Consider the following 27770-nt stretch of genomic DNA (forward strand, 5'->3'; position numbering starts at 1 on the left):
TCTTGACTTATTGTGTGCAGTTTTGTAAGCTACCTGAAATCTCTTTTGGCATAAAATCAGAATATGAACACATGAATAACCACAGTGAAACAAATACATGCATTATTATTTGGAGACAAGGTTCACCTCCTTTACTTAATTCATGTACCATGAGGCCAGGGACAATGGTTGTTTATTCTCTTTGCATCTTGCCATGAGAACAAATCTTTGCAAAAATTGTACCAAGGACTCAATGGATGTCTGTTAAATTGTAAAGAGTTGTTTTTGAGTCCATGTGGCAAAGCAGTGGACTTGATATTCACTGCATAATGACAGAAAAGCAAGTGGGCTTCCAACCCAGTTGTTTTTTAAGCATCTTCCATGAGCTGGGCTGTGAGGCCTGGAACACTGCGTGTTGTCCCTCACATCCAGGGTCCACAGTCGAGTAATGGTCACAGACATAAGAACATGCAGCAGGCTACAGTGAGAAACATGGTCAGTATGCAAAATGCAATGCAAAAGTGAGCAGGGGGTCATGTGAATTCACACTGGGCTAGAAAAGCCTCACTTCCATATCTGAATGCTCTCTCTGTGAAGAGCATAGGAAACAAGGGGTCTACAGCCTGTAAAAGTAACTCATAGTGACCTGACTTTCCTAAGCTCCATTATGAGCCCTGTGGCGAGGCCACTTTCCCACTCTTTCTGTATACATTGCATCTCTACATCCCCACTGCTTCCTCAACCACTTGGTTTTCGGGGAGGCATTATTAAAGTTCAAATGTGTTAGACTACAATCCCTTGGAAGATGAAGTCCCAACTTTGTATTTCTCTGATCTGAAGGAATATGTGTGTGGGGATGTTTAGTGATGTTTTCCGATGACAGCGATTCCCCCTAAATCTATGTATTAAATACAATGGAACAGGATTCACAATTCACCCCAGATAATACAGTTTGCTGAGTGTTTTATGTAGCTGTGACCAAAACCCACAAAAGGATCAGAAGCCTCTGTAACATCCACCATGGCTCGTTCCAGTTTACTAGGCAGCTCCTGGGCCGTCTCCAGGGCTGTCGGCTGTAATCGGGCAGAGCCCCAGCTACGTATTCCCTTGTGGAGAGTATTGAAAAGTCAGCACACGGCTCTGTATTAGTATTTATGATCAAACTCAGACTCGCGTAGGCCCAGACATTTCTAAATGTAGACACAGTTTTTTAGTTGCAAGGATAAACCCAAAGCCACTATGCAATTTTTTATTTCCCGAGCAGCATAATGGCCAGAAGTGTGCTGAGTGACAAAGAAACACAAGGGTAAGGATTCCAATATTAGGGCAGGAGTGTGATGATGTAGGGTATCAAATCCCAGGAAAACCTTAGGATCTATTTTGGAATGCAGTCTCGCTCTCATTTTGACGGAACTGCGGTGCTTTTCACTCCAGAGTTATCTTCAGCTCCATATTCCCGAGTTCAGTGCCCTGTTGTTGTATGCCTGCCCCTACCCCCGATTTATACCTCAGACTCATCAAGAGCACAGTTCACCTTGTGTCTGCCCCACCCGTGTCTCCTCTGTATCGGGAGATGGCCACGCCATTCACAATGCTACCCAACCCGGAAACTTGGGGCCATCACTTTTCTGGAGAGTTGCGTAAATCCCACCTCCTTGCCATCCCTCTCCTCGGAGCACCTACCTCTTCCCTGCTGTTGTTACCTTAATTCCAGTCCTCACCATCTCTCACTTGGACAACTTTAGTTTCCCCCTGTAGGTTCACATGTTTAAAATACAATCTCTATATTGCTTCTTCTAAAATATATCACATCCGCATTGTGCCCTTGTAAGGCCCCTGGATGGCCGTCAGGGTCAAGTTTGGCCAAAGGCCCCTTTATTTGCCCCCACCCTGTCACCTGGCCATTTGCCACTCCCACCCCAGTGCAGGCTCCATGCTTCTCTCCCCTGGCACCCTTCCTTCTCCTGTCAGCCTGCTGAGCTTCTCCCCTTCCTTTAACAAGCACGGTCGTGTCTTCTTTATAAAGTGCTCCTTGATTTTCTCACGCAGGGTCTCAGTCCCATCTATATAGTCCCTGATGCACCTTTCTCATCATTACGTGGGTCCATCTGTGTGCCCAGGGCAAAAACAATGTTTAAGGAATATTTTAGCTGTTATTTCGTGTACACATTTCTCCAGTAATTATGTATTTACATGGCCGTCCCCTTCTAAATTGGGCACTGCTGGATAACAGGGACCAGGACTTATAAAGTCTGATTCCCGTGTGCCTAGGATGATCGCTGGCACATACCGAGTGTTTCATTGTTGTTGATGATGATGAGAGAGATCATGACTCATCTCACAGTAAATTCCACTAGCATCCCTAAGTAGAATTGGCTGGGCACTTTTTAAAAACTGATGACTATTTCAGATCCATTACGCCCAGATTTCATCTCCATATTTTAAAAACAGTGTGGTAAATCTGGCCATGATACAAAAGAGAATAGGAGAAAAACAATTATAGTGATAAAAAAAAATAAGTCCCATGAACAATAAAAGAGTAGTTGAGTGTTCCTTAGCACTCCACACCTCACTTTTGGTCTCTGTGAAATGAGGAGCTGGCGGTTGACCGAGTCTAAGTCCTCTTCTGGTTTGTTAGGAGCCAAGCTGCAGCTGCTTGACTTAGAGAGGACAAGGGAGCAGAAGTTATTTGGGGTAAACCTTGACAAGTTGCTCCCTGTTGCCTTCAGGCTGATCATGAAGAAGTGGGTTAAATCTTATAGGGAGACTGGATAGCTAAAATGAATAATTTCTTGGCAATAAAAGAGAGAAAATAATGAGATAGCTGAGAGAAGCTTTTGCATCTGTAGATTTTAAACAAAGAATCACTGTTTTTGATTGCATGGGTATCACCTGCCAGGAAACCAAAGAGCTTTTATGTTGCTGCTGACACCTTGGCTGATAAATTCTTGCCCTTCCTTCCTTCCAACCTCAATAAGGTGCAGTGGACCAGGGGCCCTGAGTCAGAGTTCAGCAGGTGAGATGGCTGCCTGGCCTGAGCCAGGACAGAGGCCCAAGGGGGGATGGCCACAGTTCAGAGGAGGAGACGGAGCACAGCCCGAGTGGTCAAGTAGGACATGACAGCAGGGGGTACCACCTTCCAGCAAAAGGAGACAGATGGTGGGGGCCAAGAGAGGAAGGAGCTGGGGCTTTTCTCAGGACAGGTGTGGCCGTCCCTATGCTGCTGCCTTCCATCGGTCACCCTCCTCTCTGGGCCCCTTTCTTTATTAGTAAAATAACTTGTCCACTTTCAAACACATGCTGAGTACTTTCTGAAAAACTCTCACCACAGTCCGCTGGGGTGATGTTGTCCTTCCATTTTAGATGAGGAAATTCTGATCCAAAGATGTTAAACAACTGTAGCAGGCCACATGGGTATTAGGTCGCATGGCAGGCATTCCCTCCTGGAACTACTTGCCTCGTGCTACTTTTTAAAATATCAGCTCATCTCCTGTAAAGATGAGGATAGCAGCACCTACTAGGCCTGTGTAAGTATCCAGTGAGAGAGTGCTGGAGAAGAAGTTTTGAAAACTGTGAAGCATTATTCAGATGTAAGTCATTAGTAAATAAGACAGATTTGTTTCACAGACAAATTTTGAGCTTCCCTGGATGGGAGATTAAGAACATATTTGTTCTTCACTTGTGTCAGTGTATATATGTGTATGTGATACATATTAGGGTGTGGGGGGATCTAACACAAATCTTGATTCATGTCTTGAAAAATTTTTATTTCAAAGGATGAAAAAGGTTGCACTCTTCATTCAACACATTAGTCATATGTTCTTCTGTCTTAACATATGACAAATTTCCATCTCGAATAGGTTGATGTTTTTGTAAGATTGGCTAGTTCTCATAGTAATTACAACTGTGCACGTGTGTGTGTGTGCATTCACGTATGCATGCTTGCTTCATATGTTAACTAATAAAATAATCAGGTTCAATGTATGGCACCCAAGCTATGGGTTAATCTGCTGATTATTAACCTGTGCCTCTGTTGAGGGTACAGAGGTCTGGCCAAAAGCAGATGGACTTTATTCACCCGAGGAGAGTGATCATGGTCCTGCCATTCCTGCCTGGGTGTCTCATTGGTTTTATGAACCAGAATTTATAAAGATAATAATGAGGACAGTTAATCTTTTGCCTCTACTGGCTAATTTGGGCCTAGATATGACGTCACTTCAATCCTGACTGATGTACTCAAGACACGTTACAAAATGGACCAAAATGTGCATGGCTGACATTTCACAGCAGGTGATCAGAGTCTGGGAAAAACAGGAACTCAGACCTTAGCACATCCTGTTCCAGGGCCCCATGGAGACGTATTTCTCCATGCCTGTCAGAATATGCATTTCCACCTGAATTCTGCGGCCGAGCGAAGCTGAATGAATAGCCAAAGGTGAAAATGATTTCATGGTGGATGTCTAAGTTCCTGAAGACAAGAAGTGCAACTGCTCAATCAGGCAGCCAGGCTGGACCCGCCCAGGAGCTGCTCACCTTTGGGGTCCATCATGATTTCCACCCACTCTGGTCACCAAGTAGTTCTGACAGTGAGCAAATGGCCAGCTCCCCTGTAGTGTGGCCCCTGAGGTCTTTGAGTCCTGTGCTATGGATTAAAGGCCATAATCCAAGCAATACACAGATATCTGATCAGTTTTCTTTGTGATGTGCACCATGTACAGAGGGAGCATTGCCCGTGGGGGCAAATAAACTGGGTTCCAATCTCAGCGGCATCGTGTGAGCCAGGCAACCTTGGGCAATTTACTTTCTGAGCCTCGATTTCCTCGTGTCTCTATCTACTCAGGACTATCACGGGAATAATACTAGACCCTAGAGCTGTAAGGATTTGAAATTACACATGCAAAGTGCCTGGGTAGGGATTGGCAAAATAATGCTCAGCAGAAGTCAAGCCCATTGGTGACTTGGGTTGATGTCCTCCCTTCATTGCCCACAAACCACCTTTTACTGCAGGTTGTACCCAGGTAGAGGAGTGAATCTTGGCTAAGAACATGATGGATTTCTGGAAACGAGAAATCATTAAGGGGCTCTGGGGTTTTGCTCTGAAGCGGGCATGTCTTCCTTAAGAATCGTGGTTTCGTTCTGGGGCTCTGAAGAGCCAGAGATGACACTGTACCGTACAGTCTGGGAAACCTCCATCAAGTCGGAGGCAGCATTTTGGAGGGGCCGTGCATTCTGCAGGTGACCTGTCACTGTGACAGCAGTTTTCTAAGCTTGTGGAGGGGCCTTGCAAACCAAACAAGGAGTAAGTGGAGGCTCGTTGGTTGTGGAGCCCTCGCTGACATCATGGGTAAGGCATTTTCATCTTGTGGATAACCAGCAGCCATCCTGCCCTCACTGCATCCACTGGCTATGATGCCATTCGCCACCACGTGGTAATGAAACCCGCTAAGGCAGGCTTAGCATTTCCACATGATCGCATTTCCTCCTGGCTTCCTTCTACAGGACTGTAGGAAGCGTTATCCCATTCTACAGAGAAGAAAGGTGAACGATTTGCTTGAAGTTGCCCAGCTTGCAATCTCAGGATGAGGACTTGAAGAGGGCCATCACGCTATGTGGTGACTTCATATTTGTTCTGGGGGACTGAAATTCAGAGGGTGTAAAGCTTTTAAGTGACGACTTTTAAGGAGAGAACTAAGCTCTAGAGCTCTCAGCAACTGCATCCACAGTAAGGTCCCGTACACTCCACCCCCACCCTCCCACCACAAGCCTGGCCAGATAGACAGGCTGGGAGGGGGTCAGTGACCTCATGCTCCTGGCCCAGAGCTGAACGTGGCCTGACCCAGCCCAGGTCCCCTGATGCTTTCTGCCACACTCTCCACAATGCTTCCTCCCCTCTTGTTTCTGCCCAAAGACACATGGAAAGCAATGGAGGCTGCAGTGTTAGCTCCGGCCCCGCTCCTGGGGGCCAGTGCAGAGCTGCCTCCCTCACTTCCTGCCCATCTGTGTTCTCGGCCATCAGACACTCACTCACATTATGGCTGGTGCTCCTCTGTCTTCCCGCCCTGCTCCCTGCCTGAGGATCATGTCTGTCTGCCCTCTATGCACAGCTTCTCCATCTCCTCAATGCCCCTGGATCACTGGCGATTCCAGCGCCCTCATATCTGCATTTTCTTTCAAGTTACTGACTCACATCCCTTGCTGTATAGATCTGCGCTAACTGCTGACATCCTCACAAAATCTCTGGATTCTGCAACCCTTTCTAGCTGTCCCCTGCTCTCCTCCTTTCAAGACAATGGACTTGTCTTTGTCCTTGATGTACTAAAATTTAATGACAACATATCTAGGTGTAGCCTTCCAACCTTACCATATTTGGGATTCAGTGGACCTTTCCTCAGTTCTGGGAAGACGTGGTGCCATCTGTGAATGTGCTGTGTTCCATCCTGTCTCTTTCCTTTGCCTGGAATCCCGTAGATGAGGGTCGGATCGGGCCTCCGCGTGCTTCTGCATGTATTCAAGCTTTCCACAGTGAGGGTCTGATCGGGCCTCCACGTGCTTCTCATGTCTGCAAGCTTTTTCCACATCTGTACCGGGTGTTCTTTGACAACTTTGTGCTGTGTTCTTGGAAAATTCCTTTGTAACAACTATCACTACTTAATTTAATCTTTGTATGCTACTCAGCCTTCAGTATTTTTTTATTTTCAGAATACTAGTTTTCTTTACTATCGTCTTTATTGTTTCTCATTGGTTTTACCTGTTTTTGCTCCTTCACCTCCTTAATGGCTTTTGAGGTACAGCAGCTCACTTTCTGTCTAGGTGGACCATGTTTAATGGTATAAAATCACCATTTTAATTTTGGATGGCTGTACCTTGGTTCTATGTGTTGGGTTTGTTGTCTGTCTTTCATCCCAGTGGCTAACCTTTTTGCTGGATTGTCCCTTGCTGTGGCTGGTGTAGCTAACTATAGATAAAGCTGCAGGAAGTGGCCTCTGGGTGTGTTCCCCTCATTGACTTCAGTGGAAGTGGGGAGAGGTCGGGTGTTTGGTGTCTGAGCTTTTGAGCTGGCAACTCTCCAGGATGGCCCTCCTAAGTTGTCCCTCCCCAGGCGAGGTCTCTCTGCCAGGAGGCAGGCACCTGGGAAGCAGGAGAGTGGGAGAGAGGGCCCTCTGCAGACCCCACTAGGGAGGTCCCACCAAACAGAAGAGCGTCCCCTGGGGGTCAGGCTCAAGTCCTCTCCCACTCACAGCTTTAACTACTCCCTTCCCGCTATTTTCTCCAGAAACAGAGGGTGTGGATGGAACACTATCCAGGGAAACAATTTTTAAGCTGACTTCCACAAACGTTCCAAAGATATCCAGTCTCCTGAAATGAATGCGGAAACTAGATGATCATGTATCTCTGATTCAATGCCTATGTAATTAGTATATAATACTTGTCATAGGGAGAGCAGTGGATAAATGGCTCACTGTTTTTTGTGGCCAAACACCGTGATTTTTCCTATATGTTCACAAAAGCATTAGCGTAATAAAGAAAAGCCAGGACTTTGCAATGACCTCTCTTCTTTCCTCCCCATTTGCCCTCCCTCGCTTGCCTCCTCCCATCCCCACCCCATCCAGCTCAAAGGGGAAATCGCCTCTTGCTGCCAATATGGAAACCATTGCTTGTAAATGAGGAGCTGAACATTTTTTAGGAATGGCCTCACCTTGGCTTCCCCATCCACAGCACATATTGCAGACTTTTCACTCTAATATATGTGTACGATGTTTGCCAAGAACAGCCTGGGGCAGAAGTGTTGAGCTTCAAACTCTGCTATGTTCAGAAGGAAACTGAGCCCCGTTACCACCCAATCTTGCTGCTGGTCCAGTTCTCAGTCTAGTTAGAGGGACCCTGATGCTGAAGCTGTGCACTTTCTGCTTTTCCTGTAACTGGCCCTCAAGCACTATGGCCTCCAGTTTTCCAGGGAAAATGGAATGTTGAAAGTGGTGAGCTAACACTGCACTCTCCATTGCTTTCCATGTGTCTTTTGGGCAGAAGCAAGAGGGGAGGAAGCATTGCCGAAGGGTGTGGAATATTGAAAGTGATGAGTGATATTGAAAGCCCTCCAGTCATGGGTTGGGAGGCACGGCTTGCTTGCTTTCTTTCTTTCTTTCTTTCTTTCTTTCTTTCTTTCTTTCTTTCTTTCTTTCTTTCTTTCTTTCTTTCTTTCTTTTCTTCCCTCTTTCTTTCTTTCTTTCTTTCTTTCTTTCTTTCTTTCTTTCTTTCTTTCTTTCTTTCTTTCTTTCTTTCTTTCTTTCTTTCTTTCTTTCTCTTCCTCTCTCTTTCTTTCTCTCTTTCTCCCTTCCTTCCTTCCTTTCCTTCCTTCCTTTCTTCCTTCCTTTGTTCCTTCTCTCCCTCTCTCTCTCTTTCTTTTCTCTTCTCTTCTTTTCTTTTCATTTCTTTTCTCTCTCTGTCTCTGTCTCTCTCTCTCTCTCTCTCTCTCTCTCTCTCTCTCTCTCTCTCTCTCTCTCCTTCTTTCGAGTTTTTGCTCTTTGTTGCCCAGATTGGAGTGCAATGGCACGATCTCAGCTCACTGCAACCTCCACCTCCTGGGTTCAAGTGATTCTCTGACTTTCTTTTGAAATTGTAGGTCAAGTGGTAATTATTTGTAACTGCTGGTTTTGGCTTTTCTTTCCATTTGGGTCATTTTGTACTTTGCTCCTAGGCACATGCATGTTCAGCCCTCCCGCCTGGCGGGCTTTGCAGTCTTTTGTGGTTGGAGGAGCTCAGGGCGTTGGAGCTCGGAAGGTCCTGCTCGCAGACTGCGGCAGATTTTTCCGGAGACGCTGGATCTCTACTCATTAAACCAGTGGATCCGATGTTTTGTCTCTCTTGCTGAGTGAGAGACTGTCTGTGTGAGTTCTCATTCTGGGAAGGATCAGAAATACGTCTCAATAATTTTATCCTGGAATGGAAGCTGAGAAGGACCTTCAAGACCATGCTTGAGATCAAACCCACTGCCAGCTGCTGGGGAACCACTACTTGCCCTCCGGCCCTGAGACGTGCAGAGTTGAAAGAAGGAGCTGGATTTTCGGCCAGGGCCTCCATGGAGGCATGGACCTAATTCAGACTCCTCCGAACACAATTGTTTCAAACTGAGATAGAACAACTCTGTTTTAAAGGTGGTTCTGTCTTAGTATTATTATTCATGTCTGAACATTTCTGCCTCCTGCCAAATATTTTAAGCTCTTAGAGGCTGGGTGTTATTTCTTATGTATGGGACATATTTTGTCTTTGCAATGCCCAAACACAGCACCTTCATTAATAAGGAGGTTATTGATCAAAGTGGTTTGGAGCTGGACTCCCATGGGCTCTGGAGTCAAATTGCACAAATAAAGTCATTCCTGTGAAGAATGTAGCACAGTGGCTCTGTCAGAAGTCAGAAAACATTAGTTGTAATTATTATTAATCATATATATTTTTTGGTTTTGGGATTTTTGTTTTCTGTATTTTTTTAGAGATAGGTCCCTCTGTTGCCCAGGCTGGAGTGCAGCTGCACAATCACAGTTTACCGTCACCTTGAACTCTTGGGGTCAAGCGATCTTCTCACCTTAGCCTCCCAAGAAGCCGGGACTACAGACATGTGCCAGCAAACCTGACTAATTTTTAAATTTTTTGTAGAGATGAAGTCTCACTATGTTGCCCAGGCTGACCTCAAACTCCTGGTCTCAAGTGATCCTTCCACTTTGGCCTTCCAAAGTGCTGGGATTATAGGCATGATCCCACTGGGCTGGGCCCTGTGCTCTTTGAATGAGTCTGTTAAGTGGCTTTTAGGTAAAGGAAGAATTTCTCATCCCCACCCTCCGAGTTCACTCTTTGAATAGCACAGGTCTCCTGCACTAATAGCCAGGAGGTCATTTTTCTGGCTTTGCAAATGCTCATCCCCCAAGGCAGAGCCAGCAGCTGTGGGGTGTGCTCCTGGCCCACCTCCTGTGCTGATTATAACTTACTCACCAACCCTGGGCTGGCCCAGCTCCCTCAAATGCTCTGAGAGGGTGGAGGTGGAATTGTGACCCATGCAATTAATAGCTCCTTAGGAAAAGGTTCATTTGGAAATACATCATCATTTGCCCATGGCCAAGTCTTAAGATCCCACTTGCCGTTTGATTCTATGACATGATTCGGATTCCATACCATGGTAGAAATATCTGCTCCTGTGCTCAGTGGACGCAGAGACATGTCAGAGAGAAATCCCACAGCTTACCAGCTCCTTGTATTAATAGTTACGCTTTTAAAATGAGAACCATAGGAAAGGCAGGATCTGGTAAATCTTGTCACAAGTTTAACTAAAAAGACCTGAGTATTTCTCACATTTGCTTGAAGAATAACTTTTCTTACTCACAGAAAGTAAAAGAAAATTTGGATCCTGCCGGTGAATATTATGGGATTTTGCAAGTCAACCATGTTGAATTTCTGTATTAATTTGCTTTTCTTATGTGACTTTCATCATTCCTGTTCAGTTTTTAGAGATACTAGTAAATTAAACACTGTTAGACCCACTTGTTAGAATTAAACCATAAGAAACCACAAAATCAAGTCATCTAAATAGGGTTTTAGAAAAGGATTCAACGAGATGGAGAGAAATTGTCACAGGCATTGATTCCTTCTCTTGAAATCTTCAAAAAAGTGGATAAATAAATAACAGTATTTGGGTTATTTCTCATACTAAAAGGGTACCCTGCTCTCCAGGCTCTAGATTTGCATAATGTAGATTAGTCAAAAGTTAAGTAGAAATTGCTGAAAATAAGATGCTACTATTATGACATGAATTTTACTAATTCATATAATGCACGGTTTTATTTTTTAAAAATCTAATAGTATCAGACATTTTAAAGTTGAAAGGACCCTTGACAGTTTTCCCAGTCTGTCTCCCAGTCTTCTGTTCAGGCAGTTTACAAATGTACCCATTTTATAGACGTGACAGTTGAGGCATCAATGTTAAGAATATGCTCAGAAATTGCAGCAAAACAAAACATACAATATGTATCTCCTGTATAGCTTTAGAAATTTTTATATGAATCAAATATATATTTTTACATTTTATGTTATTTTACCTTTGGTAGTTATGTTATACCTCCAAAATATAGGTGCAGGTATTGGCAGCTTTTAACTTTTCATTTGTCATAGTATCCTGTTTGCACTACTAGTTAACACGTTACTAGAATTTAAGTTCTTTAAATTCTCTGGGTTTGCATAGTTGTTTTTTTCTTGTCAATAATTTCTAAGGTATGAAGAAATAACTTTTGTACTCGCATTTAAAATACTTCCATATGTGTCCCATATTAAGATTTTCTAATGTGGATTAGCATCTGGCTTTGTGAATTTCCTGAATTGAAATGGTGGGCTTCGTAAGAAGAAGATTACAAGTAGCAGGAACAGCAGAATGGTAACAGGCAGACGGTAGAGGTAGACGCTAAGCTCCTGTGTCAGGCTTTACATGGTGGCTAGAGGGGAGGTGGCAAAGGTTTGTGAGGAAGTAAGGGACCAGTCACTTCCATGTTTCAGGAAGCCTCATCTGGAAATTTTGGGAGAAACACTGAATATAGGGAGACTAAAGAGGAGACAGTTTGGAAGTTATTGCCAAGATCCAAAGGAGAGATAATGATCAAAGTAATGGAATGAAAAATAAAAGAGGGATGCCATTAGAATGAACTTTGCCTTCTCTATCCTCCTGCACCTCCAACTCTACACACCGAGCATGACCTTGACCCTCAGGCAATGGGGAGAACTTGGGGACTGTAGCCCTGAGGTGAGTGCGAGCCCTCCTGGGCTCCTTCCTATGCCTGTGGAGCGGTGGTGGCGTAGAGGCCATGACAGCAGCAGAGGAGCTGTCACAGAAACGGCGACCGTTCTCAAAGTCATTAGCGGCCAGGTCCCAACTTGGGCAGCGAGGAGATCCTTGTGGAGTTGTAAGGCAGGTTGGAATGGGCCAGGCTGGAGCTCCGTTGAGTTTGTTGAGTTTTTTGCTCATTGTTGTTCATTCCCTGCAATAACAAAGCCTGTTGCTTTAACTAATTCAACAGTCCTTCTTCATGACCTTCTCCATTGCTTGCCTCTGCTTGTGAACTTTGAAGAAAGAAATGCTGGCCTGTCCAGCTTCCCCTGCACACAGAGGTGGCCATGGGACAGAGCCCAGCTAGTGAGATAGAAAGCCAAGGCTGTGTAGAAGCTTCCGGAAACCCTGAGCCCTCTCGTAAGGCCTCCTGGTGCAGCCTCTGGCGGGCTGCTTGGCCTGCTTGCTGCTGTGGCCACCTTGCAGCTGAGATGCAGCCAGGATGAAGCTGGAGTCGGCACAGGTGGTGGGGAGGGAGGACAGAGAGACCCTGTGCCTTTGATGACAATGCAGGCAGCTCCTCCATCCCGCTCTTGTTATCTTGGCAAAACAAACCCTAACCCTGTTTTAGGCTCTGCTAGTTGGGTTTTGTGTTCCTAACTGATGAAGTTAGGAAAGTTCCTGATAACTTTAGGAAGCCGAGGGCTTCCTACCCATAGGTAGACGTTAAACTCTGAATGTCTAGAAGCAAACCGAGTGTCCACGTGAGCGTGTGTGATCTTTAAGGCATGCATCAGTTATTTTGCGGCCGCCACCTTTATATTCAGGTTTGACAACTTAACCTTAGCAATATCAGTATGTCATGAGAGTGGTAATGCCAGAAGCACCATCTACTATAATATTTTGATTTTTAAAATAGTTAAAACATTTCATCTTTCCATACAAAAATCTGCAAAATAATATTTATAGCAGCTTTATTTATAATTGCCCCAAACTGAAGCAATCTGGAAAGGCCATGATTCCAGCTATATGGGTTTCTGGAAAAGATGAAACTATGGAGACATTAAAAAGATCACTGGTTGGCCAGGCACAGTGGCTCACGCCTGTAATCCCAGCACTTTGGGAGGCCAAGGTGGGTGGATCACAAGGTCAGGAGATTGAGACTATCCTGGCTAACATGGTGAAACCCCGTCTCTACTAAAAATGCAAAAAAATTACCCTGGTGTGGTGGCAGGCACCTGTAGTCCCAGTTACTTGGGAGGCTGAGGCAGGAGAAAGGTGTGAACCTGGGAGGCGGAGCTTGCAGTCAGCCGAGATCGAGCCACTGCACTCCAGCCTGGGCGACAGGGTGAGACTCGCGAGACTCTGTCTCAAAAAAAAAAAAAAAAAAAAGATCAGTGGTTGCCAGGGGCTCAGGAGGATGGAGAGATGAATAGGTGGGGCACAGGGGAATTTGAGGACCAACCATGCAAAATGCAACCATTTTGCATGTTACCTGAATGGTGGATACATGTCACTACGTACTTGGCAAAGTACATAGAAACTACTGCAGAACTATACAACACAAGGAGCCAACCCTGATATAAGTTACGCACTTTAGTAAATAACAACATGTCAGTATTGGTGCATCACTTGTAACAGATGTGACACACTAGTGCAAGACGCAGATAGCACTGGATGCTGGGATGGGAGGACTCTGTATTGTCTGCTCAATTTTATGTAAACTTAAAACTTCTCTAAAAAATAGAAATCTATTAATTCCTTTTATTTTTTTTGAGACGAAGTCTCGTGCTGTCACCCAGGCTGGAGTGCAGTGGCACAATCTCGTCTTGGTGCAACCTCCGCTTCCTGGGTTCAAGCAATTCTCCTGCCTCAGCCTCCTGAGTAGCTGGGATTACAGGCATGTGCCACCACACCTGGCTAATTTTTGTATTTTTAGTAGAGATGGGGTTTTACCATGTTGGTCAGGTTAATCTTGAATTCCTGACCTCAGGTGATTCTCCCGCCTTGGCCTCCCGAAATGCTGGGATTACAGCCATGAGCCACTGTGTCCGGCCAAATTTTTAAAAGAAGTATTTACAGCCTTCAAATTTCTTTTATTTCTTTCGATAATAAATATTACTATTTTAGAAGACATTATTTAATTCCTCAGATATTGGAAGGGGTGCTATTAACTGAATGGTTAGAAAGTGCCTCTGTAAGAACAGAGGCAGTGAGGGCCCAAGTCACAGAGTAAGTCCTAAGAGCAAACTCTAATGCAGAGAAGTTTATTAGCAAGCTTCAATAGACACAAAAAGGGAGCTCAGCAGCAAGCTCAAACACGGGTTTTCATTTTATGAGTCTCCCTGCTTCTGCTTCATTTCAGAATTTCCTCTAATGCTGGACTCGAAACATAATTTTTGGGTAGAACCTGAGGGAGGCCGCTGGGCAGTTTCACACTCATGAGAGGATGGAAAACCCACAACTACTTTTGGTTAGGAATGCACTGTGGCCTTTTTTTTTTTTTTTTTTCTCCTCTTATAAAACTAATAAGTGGCTGAGGAAATACCTGTGAAAGATTTACTTAAGCAAAGTGGATGGAGCCCAGGGTGAAGGACAGTTAAGCCCATGTGAGCCCTGGTGGTTGGAGGCTGCGGAGGATTCTGGGCCGTGAGGCCAGGTTGGTCAGGGCAGCTGCGCTTTCCATCCCGTGCAGAGCCCTCTCTCTCTGCCCAGGCAGGGAGTTGAAGGGGTGTGGTTTCCTGCCTCTCCCAGATTTCTTAGTTCTCCCATGAGTTTTCTCCATGTCTTAAAAGAAGAAAAGTAAATGTTGACATTTTTATTTCAGTAGTCATACTTAAGAATCAACACTAACAGAGTCTGCACATTTTAGAATTGAGGTTGCAAATGTGTGTGTGTAAAACTAAGGAACAGTGCCATTTTCTGGTGTTTTTCCCACAGACTGTACAACATAACAAGTTCCTGTTGTGGCCTCATTACCGGGTTCAAACACCTGATTTTGGCGAAAGCTAACCAAGATAATACGCAACATAAACATGATTTCTTTAGGAGCTGTAGAGTTCTGCTCCGTGAGAGATGTGTGTTCTATTAAAGTCGGGGAGTGAAGACAGGCACAGGTGAAGGAATCAAATCCCTGGCATGATTTCTGGCAGAGGCCATGGGGGCTGCTGGTGGGTGCATGGCAGCTTGCTGGCTGAGAAGCGTTCTGGAGCTAGAATGCTGACATTGAATCCTAGCTGGGCACGTATTAGAGGCATAGCCTGGGAAAGTCATTTAATGTCTCTGCCTCGTTACTTTGCATGAGGACTTGAGGATAATAACAGCACCTATTTCAGGAGGCTATTGCAAGAATGAGATGCACATGTTGGAAAGTACTTACCTCCCCTGGCATAGTAAATTCATGATAAATGTCAACTATTTATTGTAAATGACTAGAGCAAGTGTATGATAAAATGCCAGTTGAAGAGTTTTGGCTAGTTTTTAGCTAGAACAAGGCCAGGCCCTTTGCTGGGCCTCAGTAAAAGCTTGTTGAATGAATAAATGGAAGAAGGACCATGTATTAAAAGAGCCAGGTCACCACTTGCATGGACAATATGTGCCTGCACCTGGATTTGGAGAAGTGAGGGCAGTGGGAGAGGAGACTAAATAATCAAACCAGAAGAAACATCAGGCAGAGGACAGTGCTGGAGAATGGGGAAGAGACTCATCTAAATGGGGGAGGCAGTGTTAGGAGAAAGAGTGAGAAAGGAAGGTTGGAGCCAGATGGAAGGGTCCCATTGGAAGTTCACCCTATGCCAGGAGTGGTGCAGAGGAAGCTGGATGTGACTCCGCTTCAGGACCCGTGGGAGGGCAATCGACTGTTGGTAGGGAAATCAACCAAGGAGCTGTGGCAATTCAGCTGAAGGACGCTGGACATGGAAGGGAGGGCTCTTAGCCAATAGGTCGGAAAATACCCCCAGGAACGGCTCTCAGGTTGGGCAGAACAAAGCTTGACAGAGCAGATCCACCTGAACTGAAGTTCTATGAGGCTCAAAAGTGAGCAAAAGGATGCACAGGTAATACTCAAGGAGAAGACGTAAACAATGTTGGAGATGATGTTTAATATACTCACGTGTGAGTGTGTCTGTTGACTGTGATCTAATGTGTTGCTTTACAGAACTGGCAAATCTAATGTGACTTTGTACCAGTTCAGAGGTAGTTTTTCAGCTCCCTCACCAGCTGAGTTCCCTAAACAGTGTGGCTTATTTCAACCTTGAGAAAGACCTCCATGGCCCCTGCCAATCACACAGACTGACTTCTAGAGCTTAAAGGTGGCGTAAAATGATACAATATGTAAGAACCAAGATAACCCACATTTTTAACATTCCAAACAATGTAGGAAAGAATAATGTCCAAAGAAATCAGGAACTTTTCAAAGAGAACACATGTTCTTTATTAAATCGGGATGAGAGATCAGATCTCCCAACGTATACCCCAGTTTTACATTATTTTATTAATATTTCACATAACTTTTGTTTGTGTGTAGCCCTGGTTCATGTCTGGAGATTCAGCCAGCTCAGGATACACACCATCCTCTAAGCAGATCTCCCCTTTTTTTAGTGCTTTAGACTTCCAAGGCTTAGCTGAAGGCTCTGCTGTAACTTAAATTGGCCCTTCTCGTCCATGGGTACCACTCCTGGGCTGGCTGCTGTTCTCATGACTGGAAGGATGCCTTCTGCATCCGAGTGGACCTGCTCTGCACAGGTATTGGGAGTCTCCTGTGAACGCCCATTTGCAGAAAGCACTCTGTGTGCAAGGGAAGAAGGTTTTAAGCAGAGAGCTGGCAAAGCCTTCTGTGCTGGAGCTCCCGCCCGGTGTCCTTCCTAGGGAACAGGTGCATCGCTCTCACACCCTACGCGGGGTTCCAGGGAAGCAAGCTCCTCTCTCATTCTTTTGATAGAAATCAGAAGCTAAAAATTCCAGGAGCTCGCAGTGTGCAAATAGAAAAATGCTAAATGCTGCTCTAGACCATGTTACTGTGAGTGAATCTTGTTGGATAAAAAACTTATGGCTATCAAGCCATAAAAGCCTGTTAAAACATTTAACAAAGACTGTACTTTTGTGTATGCTGGAAGGATAAATATTGTAGTATTTTTTGGGCTCTCTTATTCAGGTCACAGAATATACTCAACTTTATTTTAGACATTTAAAATATATAAAAGGAATAGGCCATATTTTCAAGTCAATTTGACTTCATCTTCTAGGGCAGATAAACTAACAATGATAAAGCAGTCAGCTTCATAAGGACAAAGCAAAAACAAAAGGCTGGACTAAACACATGCAAAATAATAATTATTTTTAAAAGATGCCTCTTGCATTAACATTCTTGTTCCTCCTCATGTTTTAGCTCTTATTATAATTAAATAAAATTTTATTTTTTAATTTTCTCATTTTTCCCCTAGGGGTCATTTTGCTTCCTATCATCAACAAAAATAGCCAGAAGGATATTGAAACTCATGAGATAACTACAGATGATCACTTTATTCATCTTTGGATGAGTTCATTTTTTCATTTTTTGGTGAATTTCTGGACACTGATGATAAAACATGACAGAACACTTTTGCTTTCTATGCCACCTCCTTTTATGTAGTATGCCTCCTCCTAAACATTTTTCAGACACCTCATTATGTAACCTGCAGCTCGTAATGAATACATAGCATGTGTATGATATGAATAGAGTTCTTCTAAAGAGATCTCCTACATTTTTATTTTCAAGTAGTTCTTCCTCTGGGGGATGGTCAGTGGGAGATGGCACTTCATAAGGTCTGCGGTGGTCTCCCAAGTCCTCATCCAACGTGTTGCACCAGTTTGTGTTGCTGTTTGAGCTGTGCTGCTGACCCCTTCCAGGGCATCTGCCACGGGCATCTCCTCCAGCCCGTGCACTAAGACTCAAGAGAGTTGAAGAACCAGGGAATCATTGTAATAACAAGTATTCTGAATTGCATTGTACTGTGTGTTAGGTAGGTTTAAAAGATAACTCATCCCAAATGGGTTAGTGCGACCAGTATGGCTTATTCATGATGTTTAACTGATTTTATTTTGCCGTGGAGCCTATATTCCCATTGACGGTGGAAGAAAAAATAACATTTTTCTTAGTTAAAGGTAACAATCTTTTCTGGATTGAAACTATTTCTTTTTGAAAAATCGAGTTTCTGAATCCATCAACTCAAAACTCAAATTATTTACTAGGGCCATTTCCTGTTTGCTCCTTCCAAAGTAGGTGTCCGGTGGCAAGACAGATGTGATGGCTTCCTGGAGTCCTGCAGGGACCACACATAATCGAGGCTGTCACGTTTTGTTGCTCGTACCTGACCTCATGTGGTGGCATAGCTTCTCTCACCGGGACTCTGGGCCAAGGCTTCAGTCCTCCCTGTACCTAGTGCTGTGGGGCCAGCTTAGTCACTCCCCTGGGCATGGCCCAGGTGGAAGTCCCATCTGCAGCTTGCTTTGTCCCACCTTGGCATTCATGTAGGATTCAAGCAAGTCCCTTACCTGGCCCCTGGCTTAGACTGTCCACCCACAGCAATCTTGGCTCTGAAACCACTTTGTTTCTCACCTTGATGGTTCCTTGATGGGCCACAGCTCTCAGCTACCTTCCTCAGCAGGAGCACTTGGGAACTTCTGTTGCCTGGAAGATGGGAGAGCGTTCTGCCTGAAGGCTACACTGCCATTTCTCCTTTAAGGTAGAACATCACCTTGGTGCAGAGCGCTCCGTAAGGTCTCCTGCCAGAGCCTTCCCGGTGGGAGGTAGGTGCAAGCTCCTCTGCTCTGACTGATTTCTGCCTCCATCTCTGCCACACCCACTACTGATAGGTGGAACCTCCTCCCCAGGAAGGGAGAATCAAGAACTCCTTCTCCTGGCGGTGTACTCTTCTCTTCTTCTCTGTTGATAGAGCTTTATGCTTTCTTTGCCTGATGGTGGGAACTTTCTCTACCTATCCTGAGGTCTCTCCACCTGTGCTTGATATTAAAACTCTTGGTTCAGGTCTTAAAGGTCTTATTTTGGTCTTACTTTTATTAAGTAGAAGAAGCTTTTGCAATTTAAATATCTCTTATCTATTGACACACACACAATATATATATGTGTGTGTGTGTATACACACACACACACACACACACACACATATATATATATATATATATTTATGAGTCTTTGCATCAGAGAAGTCCATTGTCAAGATTCAGGTTGAATTCGGGTTTGGCAATGTTTTCTCCTATTCCCTGTAATTTACATATAATATCCTGAAAATAAAGTAGAAACTTGCACCTTTCCAGTCTGTTTGATAGGACATTACCTAATGCTGCCCTTTCAGAAGGCCATACTTAATTGGTGAGATGGATAATTCCAGGTTGGGGATAAGTGATGTCTTGCTGTGTCAGGAAGCAAGGAAGCTGTCAAAAACTAATACGATTGTGAAATGAGAAGTCCCTTCCTGTTGGCCAAAAGTATGATAATTTCAACATCAAAAGTAGCAGCGGTTATAGTGTATTAATGCACATTGAATCAATCAAAGTATGTGAATCTATAATGAAACTCAAAGAGCAAAAGCTAGGACAATACTTTTATGCCACAACTTGAGATGACTACTAAACCAACGCATTACATTAAGAATTTGACACTGAAGGGCAATCATTATTTACCTTCTCTTTCCAATATGAACTGCACTGGGGATAATAAGACAGCTGAGTTGATGAGAGAAAGCTCTATTTTAAAAGAAAAAAAGGCCATCAATAATACAGAATAAATGATAGAATTAGAAAATCAACATTAGAGATGTAGTTAATGCAGATCTAGACATTGATCTAAGAGAGAAAAAGTAGCTGTACAATGGAAGGATTGTATGTTCAATCTCTTAACCCACTGTCAACTTTAGCATCAGCAATGGCGGGTCAACCAGGCTTTATGTACACAGCATCACTTAAGTCTAATCCCCAATTCATCAACCTTTAGATCTGACTTTCAGCTTACAGGAAATATGGGAGATAGAGGAAAAGACAAAATGCCTTCATGAGAAAATACCCAGACACGCCCAGAAGATGAAATATGGTCTTCATCAATGACTGCATGTCATTAATAAAGAAGCTGTCGTCCGGGCGCGGTGGCTCAAGCCTGTAATCCCAGCACTTTGGGAGGCCGAGACGGGTGGATCACGAGGTCAGGAGATCGAGACCATCCTGGCTAACACGGTGAAACCCCTTCTCTACTAAAAAATACAAAAAACTAGCCGGGCGAGGTGGTGGGCGCCTGTAGTCCCAGCTACTCTGGAGGCTGAGGCAGGAGAATGGCGGGAACCCGGGAGGCGGAGCTTGCAGTGAGCTGAGATCCGGCCACTGCACTCCAGCCTGGGCTACAGAGCAAGACACCGTCTCAAAAAAAAAAAAAAAAAAAAAAAAAAAAAAGAAGCTGTGGTAGATTAGGAGCAACCTAAGGAAGGCAACAAGGTACAGTGAATGGCCCTTGACTGGATCCTGAATGGTTAAGCCAGCTAAAGAAAATGTTTGGAGCAACCGAGTAAATGTGAACACAGACTAGGTATTATATAAGATTCATTGAAATGGAAACCTGGAGCTTATTAACTGAAAAAAAAAAAAAGGTTATAAAATTATATGTAAAAAATAATTTCATTTTAAGTATGCAAGTTTATATATATAGATAATATCTGAATTACATTCAATAATGTGTTTACTGCACTAATTTCTGGATGGTAGAGACATGGTATTTTAATTTTTAAATTTCTGATCATGTGAAGGTCATGTAGTGAGGCCTGAATGATATATTTATTAGTTTTTTAAATAGCCAGGTAATTTTATGTATTTATTATGTGCAATATGACGTTTTGAAATATATATACATTGTGGAATGGCTAAATCAAGCTAATTAACATATGCATAACCTCACAGAGTTGTCATTTTGTGGTGAAAACACTTAAAATCTACTCTCTTAGCATTTTTAAAGAAGACAATATATTCTTTTTTTTTTTTTTTTTTTTTTTGAGACGGAGTCTCATTCTGTCACCCAGGCTGGAGTACTGCAAGTTCTTGGCTCACTGCAAGTTCCACCTTCTGGGTTCACGCCATTCTCCTGCCTCAGGCTCCTGAGTAGCTGGGACTACAGGTGCGCGCCAGCACACCCAGCTAATGTTTTGTATTTTTAGTAGAGACGGGGTTTCACTGTGTTGGCCAGGATGGTCTCGATCTCCTGACCTCATGATCCACCTGCCTCGACCTCCCACAGTGCTGGGATTACAGGCGTGAGCCACCGCGCCCGGCCAACAATATATTCTTATTAACTATAGTCACCATGTTTTGCAATAGCTCTCTTTAGCTTCTTCCTTCTGTCTCATTGAACCTTCCTAAGCTTTGATCAAGGTAGGGGAAAAGCTGTATGATATTGGTCTAGGCAATTATATTTTTTGGTTGTGACCCCAGAAGCACAGGCAACAAAAGCAAAAATAGACAAATGGGATTGCTTCAAACTAAAAAACTTCTGCACAGCAAAGGAAACAATCAACTAAATGATATCTTTAAATGTAATAATAGCACATTATGGCTGCAGAGCATTTTTACAGCTGCTAAAATGCAATCACACACATTTCCCTACTTGGTTTAATTATTTCTCTATGAAGTAGACAGAGCGAGCATTATTGTACCTGTTCACCATATGTATATAGAGAACTAGATGGCTTAGTGACTCTGTTAGTTACCTATTGCTCCATAGCAAATGTCTTAGTCTAGTCAGGCTGCTACAATCAAATACTATAAACAACAGAAATTTATTTCTCAGAGTCCTGCAGGCTGGGAAGTCCAAGATCAAGGTGCTGGCAGTTTCTCTTCCTCGTTTGTAGATGGCACCTCCCTGCTGTCTTTTCACATGGTGGAATGGGCAAACAAGCTCAATGGAGTTTCTTTTATAAGGGCACCAATCCCATTCATGAAGGCTACAGCCTCATGACCTGATTATCCCCCAAAAGGCCCCACCTTCTAATACTATCACCTTGTAGTAGTTTAGGATTTAAGCATATAAATTGGGGTGGGGGGACACAAAGATGAAGACCATAGCAACAAATTACCCCAAAATTTACTGGCTTAAACAAACAAGTATATATTGTTTCTCATAGTTTCTGAGGGTTAGGAAGTCAAGAGTGGCTTAGCTGTATGGCTGTATCTCAGAGTCTCTTATGAGATTCCAGTCCAGATGCTGGCTGTAGTTACATCATCTGAAGTTTTACTGGGGCTGGAAGAACTGCTTCTAAGGTGGTTCATGGCACATGGCTGTTGTCAGGAGACACACTCAATGTGGAGGCTGGCCCTCCCCAAAGCAGGTGGCCCAAGGAGCAAATAAGCAACCAAGTCAGAGGCTGCAATGACTTTAGAGCCTGGTCTCAAAGTGACATGCTCTCACTTCTGCTGCTGTTCTGTTGGTCACACAGACCAACCCCCTTGCGCAACGTGGAGGATGTGAACACCAGGAGAGGGGAGTCACAGGAGCCAATATGAGTTGGCTCTCACACCCAAGGTCAATGCCACACTCAAGGTCATACCAGCTGGCAAAACTAGAAATTGAAACCTTGTCTTCTGAGTACAGAAGATTTTCACTTCACACAAACTTTTCATAAAAGGACCTTATCTTCTGTAAGTATAGAAGATCTTTTTTTTTTCCAGAATTTTTTTTTTGCACAGTGACGTAGTTTCAGTATTTATGTGACATCACTAAACACAGAGTTGGGAATCCAATCAGCTCTTTCAAGTAAGAGTGTGTGAATGTGAGTGGGCCCCAGCATACCACAGGCAGTTAGCTTTGCTCTAATGTAAGTATGCATTTCTACACTAAAAACTGCAGGGCTTATGGGAAAATGGGGTTAGGGACACAGCCTTCACCTTTATCAGTGGCAAAAAATAAAAGGTGAGGAACCCAATAAAAATGGTAGCACACATAGTTATACATTTCAACTCATTAAGAAATCCATAAATACTACAGTAAAGATGTCACTTTGAAAAGATCACCTTGAGAAAGACCTGAAGTTTGCTTGTTGAAGTGAGTGTCCCATGCCTGGGGGCCCACCATGTCCACCTCCCTGTCTGCAAGAGGAAGAGAATCAAAGAGTTCCCAAGAGAAAAAGAACAGAAAACCAAAGGAAAAATACACAATAGCTGAGGTTCAAGAGGAGAAATTAAAGAGAAGGTGATATGGTTTGGCTGTGTCCCCGCCCAAATCTCACCTTGAATAATCCCCATGTGTCCTGGGAGGGAGACAGTGGGAGGGAATTGAATTATGGGGGTGGTTACCTTCATGCTGTTCTCCCAATAGTGAGTGAGTTCTCAGAGATCTGATGATTTTAAGAGGGGATTTCCCCCATTTTTGTTCAGCACTTATCCTTGCTGCTGCCACGGGAAGAAGGAGGTGTTTGCTTCCCTTTCACCATGATTGTAAGTTTCCTGAGGCTTCCCCAGCCATGCAGAACTGTGAGTCAATTAAACCTATTTCCTTTATAAATTACCCAGTCTTGGGTATGTCTTTATTAGCAATGTGAGAACAGGCTAATACAGAAGGGAACGCACAGAGCCGTGCAGCCGGTTGGTGGCGGGAAGGGCTGTAGCTCATGTTGATTTGAACTTCTGAGAGGAGTGTGTGATGAATAATTTTAGGTGTTATCTTGACTGGGTTAGGTGGTGTCCAGATAGCTGGAAAATCATTATTTCTGGGTGGGTCTGTGAGGGCGTTTCCAGAAGAAATTAGCATTTGAATTTAAACACTGAGTAAAGACGATCCTTCTTCACCAACATGGCAGACATCACCTGACTCACTAAGGTCTCCAATAGAATGAAAAGGTGGAGGAAGGGTGAATTTGAGTGAATTATCTTTGTATGATCTGAGACATTCATCTTCTCCAGCCCTAGAACACCAGGTTCTCTAGGTTCTCAGAACTTTGGACTCTGTATTTATGCCAGTGGCTTCCCAGGTTCTCAGACCTTTGACTTCAGACTTAAGAGTTTTACACCACTGGCTCTCTGGTTCTCAGGCTTTTGGACTCAGACTGAGTTACAGCATCAGTTCTCCAGTGTGTAGGCAACAGATCATGGGACTTGTTAGCCTCTGTAATTGCATGAGCCATTCCCATCATAAATATCGTGTTCAATAAATCTATATACTCAGTTCTCTTTCTCTCTCTCTCTCTCTCGCCTCCCCCACCCCACCACACCATTTCCCTTCCTCTCTCTGGGTTCTGTTTCTCCCCAGGGTTGTGGAGCACCATGACTAATACAAGGGTTATCTAAAATCCTAGAGAGAGTAGTGATAGCAGGTATGGGTGGGTGTGGCTCCTTGTCCTGATGAAATGCATATGTGTGAGATCCATCCTTCCTACTGCATTCACCTGGCTTCTGAGCAACAAAATGGTGCCTGAGCAAACCGACATTGACATGACACTCAAATTGTTCCCTAATTTACCAATCACAGTGGAACAAATCCTCATTTTCAGAAGAAATGTTCTAGCAGAATGGGCTGTAGGTACACCCTGGAAATTGGCAAACACCATAAATCAGGGCTTTCCTCCTGGAGGGCCTTGTCGTAAATACCTACCAGCACACTGTTGAGGTTAAAGCACTTTATGTAGGTTGGTATATAATAGTGCCTAATAAATTATCAGAATTAGCAGTACTTTTCCCAAGAAGAGGTCCAGAGGGATTTGAATGGAACAAGCTGAAACTGGCAAGGGCAGGTGAGCAGAGGCCTGAGACAAGGCAAGGGCAGGTGAGCAGAGGCCTGAGAGTGGGGGCACAGTGGCGAGCCCCAGCAGGTACACACGGCAGGGCCCACTGTCCACAGTGGGTGGCAGTGAGCATAGGTGGGCACACATCGAACACATCTCCCTCGACAGCCTCCTTCTGTGGGTGCAAAGAGGCACTAAAGATGATGCGTCACAAATTATGAACATCCTTAGTGACTATCTTCAAGGCAGAAACAAAACAAGGAACAATAACAAGCTTCAGGAAGGCTTTATTTTGTGAAGGGGTATGTGTGTATACACACACACACACACACACACATATAAAATCATAAACTGCATTTTTAATTCCCCTACTCTCCCAGCACACATATGGTATACTACAGTGTAGCTGTTGGCAGCCCTAACTGGAATATTTAACAAATAGGCAGTAACAGACATTTATTGAAAAAAGTTTTTATGAGAAAACTCCAAATGTGCACGTTTTGAAGGTGCTTGGCAGTCATGCCTGAGGGGCAGAGTCATGTCCAGGAATCACAGTCTGGATGGCATCATGAAATGATGGCTATACAGATAGGAGCAATGATGGAAGCCAGGTGCATCCCAAGTGGCTTCTGCCCCTGAAGTGCCCAGGGGAGACCTTGGTGATGGGGGATCTTTGGGTCTGCTCTTAAAGAAGGGGTGAAATGGCCGGAGATGGGGATGGCTCTACAGGTGAAAGGTGGTGCATTAGGCCATTCTTCCATTGCTATAAAGAAACACTTTAGACTGGGAAATTTATAAAGAAAAGAAGTTTAATTGACTCACAGCTCTGCATGCTGTACAGGAAGCATGGTGCTGGCATCTGTTCAGTTTTTAGGGAGGCCTCAGGAAGCTTACAATCATGGCGGAAGGCGAAGGGAGAGCAGGCACATCACATGGCAAAAGCAGGAGCAAGAGAGTGGGGAAGGGAGGTGCTACACACTTTTAAATGACCAGATCTCGTGAGAACTCTATCAGGAAGACAGCACCAAGCCATGAGGGATCCACCTTCGTGATCCCAACATCCCCCACGAGGTCCCACCTCCAACATTGCAGATTAAAATTCAACATGAGATTTGGGTGGGGACAAATATCCAAATGATGTCAGGTGGGCTCTGTGGGAAGGCCAAGAGGCAGGGAGTATTTTCAAATGGCTGGAGTCTGTCTGGTTTAGACAGAGAGCTCATGGAGGGAGTCTCTCCACCTCTTGAAGACAAGGCCTTAACATCCATAGAAACACATTTTTATTGATTTCAGAAAGGCCCAAGTCAATTTTTTTCCTTCGGATATAGTATTAATAAATTACTAAGCGCTCCCATCTGCCAACCATCATTCTAAGTGTTTTACTGGTATCATCTCGTTTAATCCTTTCAACAACCCTATGGGGTGTGTAAATGTTACTATACCCCATTTGTTCAAGGAAATGGAACCTAGAAGTATCAGTAACTTGCCTAACTTCAGAGTACCGAGTGTGAGATGTGGGCACAAATCCCGGAGAGATTTCAGAGTCTGAGCTCTACTCTCTCTGTATTGCCTCCCCTACCGAGCTCTACACCAAGAAGTGTTGAAGTGTGCGGTCAGCAGTCCTGAAGTTGATGGTGGATTATGTTTCTTCTAAAGTCACTGTGGAGATGAAACAAGTTAAGTTCTACCAGTGTTTTTCATAGAAACATGGCTACTATAGCACCAAAAGTTGGAGAAAATTACCTTTATTTCTGGATTTCATCAGTGATAAAGGCTGCTGAATTGTGCATATCATTGGTTCATTTCCCACAACGAATCACATTTCACTTTATTCAAGACCTTTTAAAAATGGGACTGTCAGCTGAGGTTGGAAGGCGCAGGCAGGCGCCCTGGAGAGAATTCATAGGGAGGCACAGGACGGAACTCTCCAAGGAAAGAAGAAGCACCCCCAGAAAGGAGTGCTCTGTGGGCTCCAGGCAGCCGAGGAAATGCGGACGTGAGCACCGTGATTGCACTCCCACGTGCACCAACGCTGCCAGTGTGAACAGAAGCGGAGCCCGCAGAACGCCAGGCTGTGCCGGGAGATGGATCACCATGAAAAACAGAGCCAGAGCATGGCGGGAACTTTCCGAGAGGGCATGTTGTTTCCAGGCGGTTCCACCTTCTAATATGAAACAGTCTTGGTTGATTTTCCTTGATACTACTTTATCCTTGGCCTGGTTGTTGGCAAGTAGCTACCCACGTCTGTACGCGCCCTTGATTAGTTTCCACTGCATGTGTTTTAACACAGTGCTCCTTTTTCCAAGTTTATTTGGGCCAACCCTGTCTGTAAAGATCCAGTTTAATACGAATTTGAGTCTAGGTGCTATAGCCTGGAAATGTACTAAAGGCACTACAACAGATTGCTGAAAGAATCTTTATTCTGAATGCAAAGCAGACACCTAGTAAAAAAATTCTGGAATAATAAAGCAAGCAAGGCTCATGTGCTCAGTTTTGGGGACGCTCCAATTTAAAGGCTTAGTCATTGTCACGGTGTAAGGTTTACCCATTGCCCCCATCACACAGATGTGGGAATGTTGAGAGCTGAGAGTCCTATGACCTATTCTGCTGCCCAAGAACTTGGGGTGGGTGGTAATTGGAGAAATCAAAGTGATCAGCTGCAAAGAATTCCATTGCTGGTGCTTGGTTCTGCGGGATTCTTCACGGAGGTCTTAAGGCAGAGACAAAAACAAGGACTGTGGGAGGCTCCTGTGAGTAGCCCAAAGGGTTTTGGAGTCAGGCAACCTCAGGTTACAAATCCAGTCCTGCAGGTTAGGAGTTGTGTAAACTTAAAAAAGTGACTGCACCTCCAGGCACATCATTTCCTTACCTGCACCTCCTTCTGACGGGTTTTCTGAGGACAATGCAATCCATACCCTGTGTCGAACACTTTTCTAATTAATGATGTACAGACACTGTTTATTTTACAGGAATAAAAATACCAGAAGAACCCAAGTCATATTCATTTAAAGCGGGATGACAAGTGCATCAAAATCTGAAAAATCATCACTAAAGAACTTATCCATGTAACCAAAAACCATTGAAATAAAATTAAACTATTGAAGCAAAATTTAAAAATAATAAAATTAAAAAGTCCAAAAAATTTAAAGCAGTTCACCGGTTTCATTTCTTCCTTTATCAAATTGTATTTAGAAATTTATTATATGTGTCTATGCAAACATTTTAAAAATGTAAAAATG

The 27770-nt window shown here is 44.0% G+C and overlaps 2 protein-coding genes across 4 annotated transcripts in view; both read left to right on the forward strand.

Annotated features, from left to right (window-relative positions):
- The window catches only part of LOC105487544 (phosphodiesterase 10A), a 661304-nt gene that overhangs the window by 21534 nt on the left and 612000 nt on the right, over positions 1–27770 (forward strand). The gene's annotated exons all lie outside the window — the stretch shown is intronic.
- On the forward strand, positions 8452–27673 carry LOC105487543 (putative transcriptional regulator encoded by LINC00473). The gene has a single exon (XM_011750997.2). The coding sequence runs from the start codon at positions 26239–26241 to the stop codon at positions 26938–26940; it is 702 nt and encodes a 233-aa protein (XP_011749299.2). The 5' UTR covers positions 8452–26238; the 3' UTR covers positions 26941–27673.

Source organism: Macaca nemestrina, chromosome 5 (assembly GCF_043159975.1).
Source record: "Macaca nemestrina isolate mMacNem1 chromosome 5, mMacNem.hap1, whole genome shotgun sequence".
NCBI lineage: Eukaryota > Metazoa > Chordata > Mammalia > Primates > Cercopithecidae > Macaca > Macaca nemestrina.

Excerpts from the sequence above, each read along its gene's own strand:
- LOC105487543 (XM_011750997.2), top strand. The coding sequence starts at position 26,239 with ATGGCTACTATAGCACCAAAAGTTGGAGAAAATTACCTTTATTTCTGG.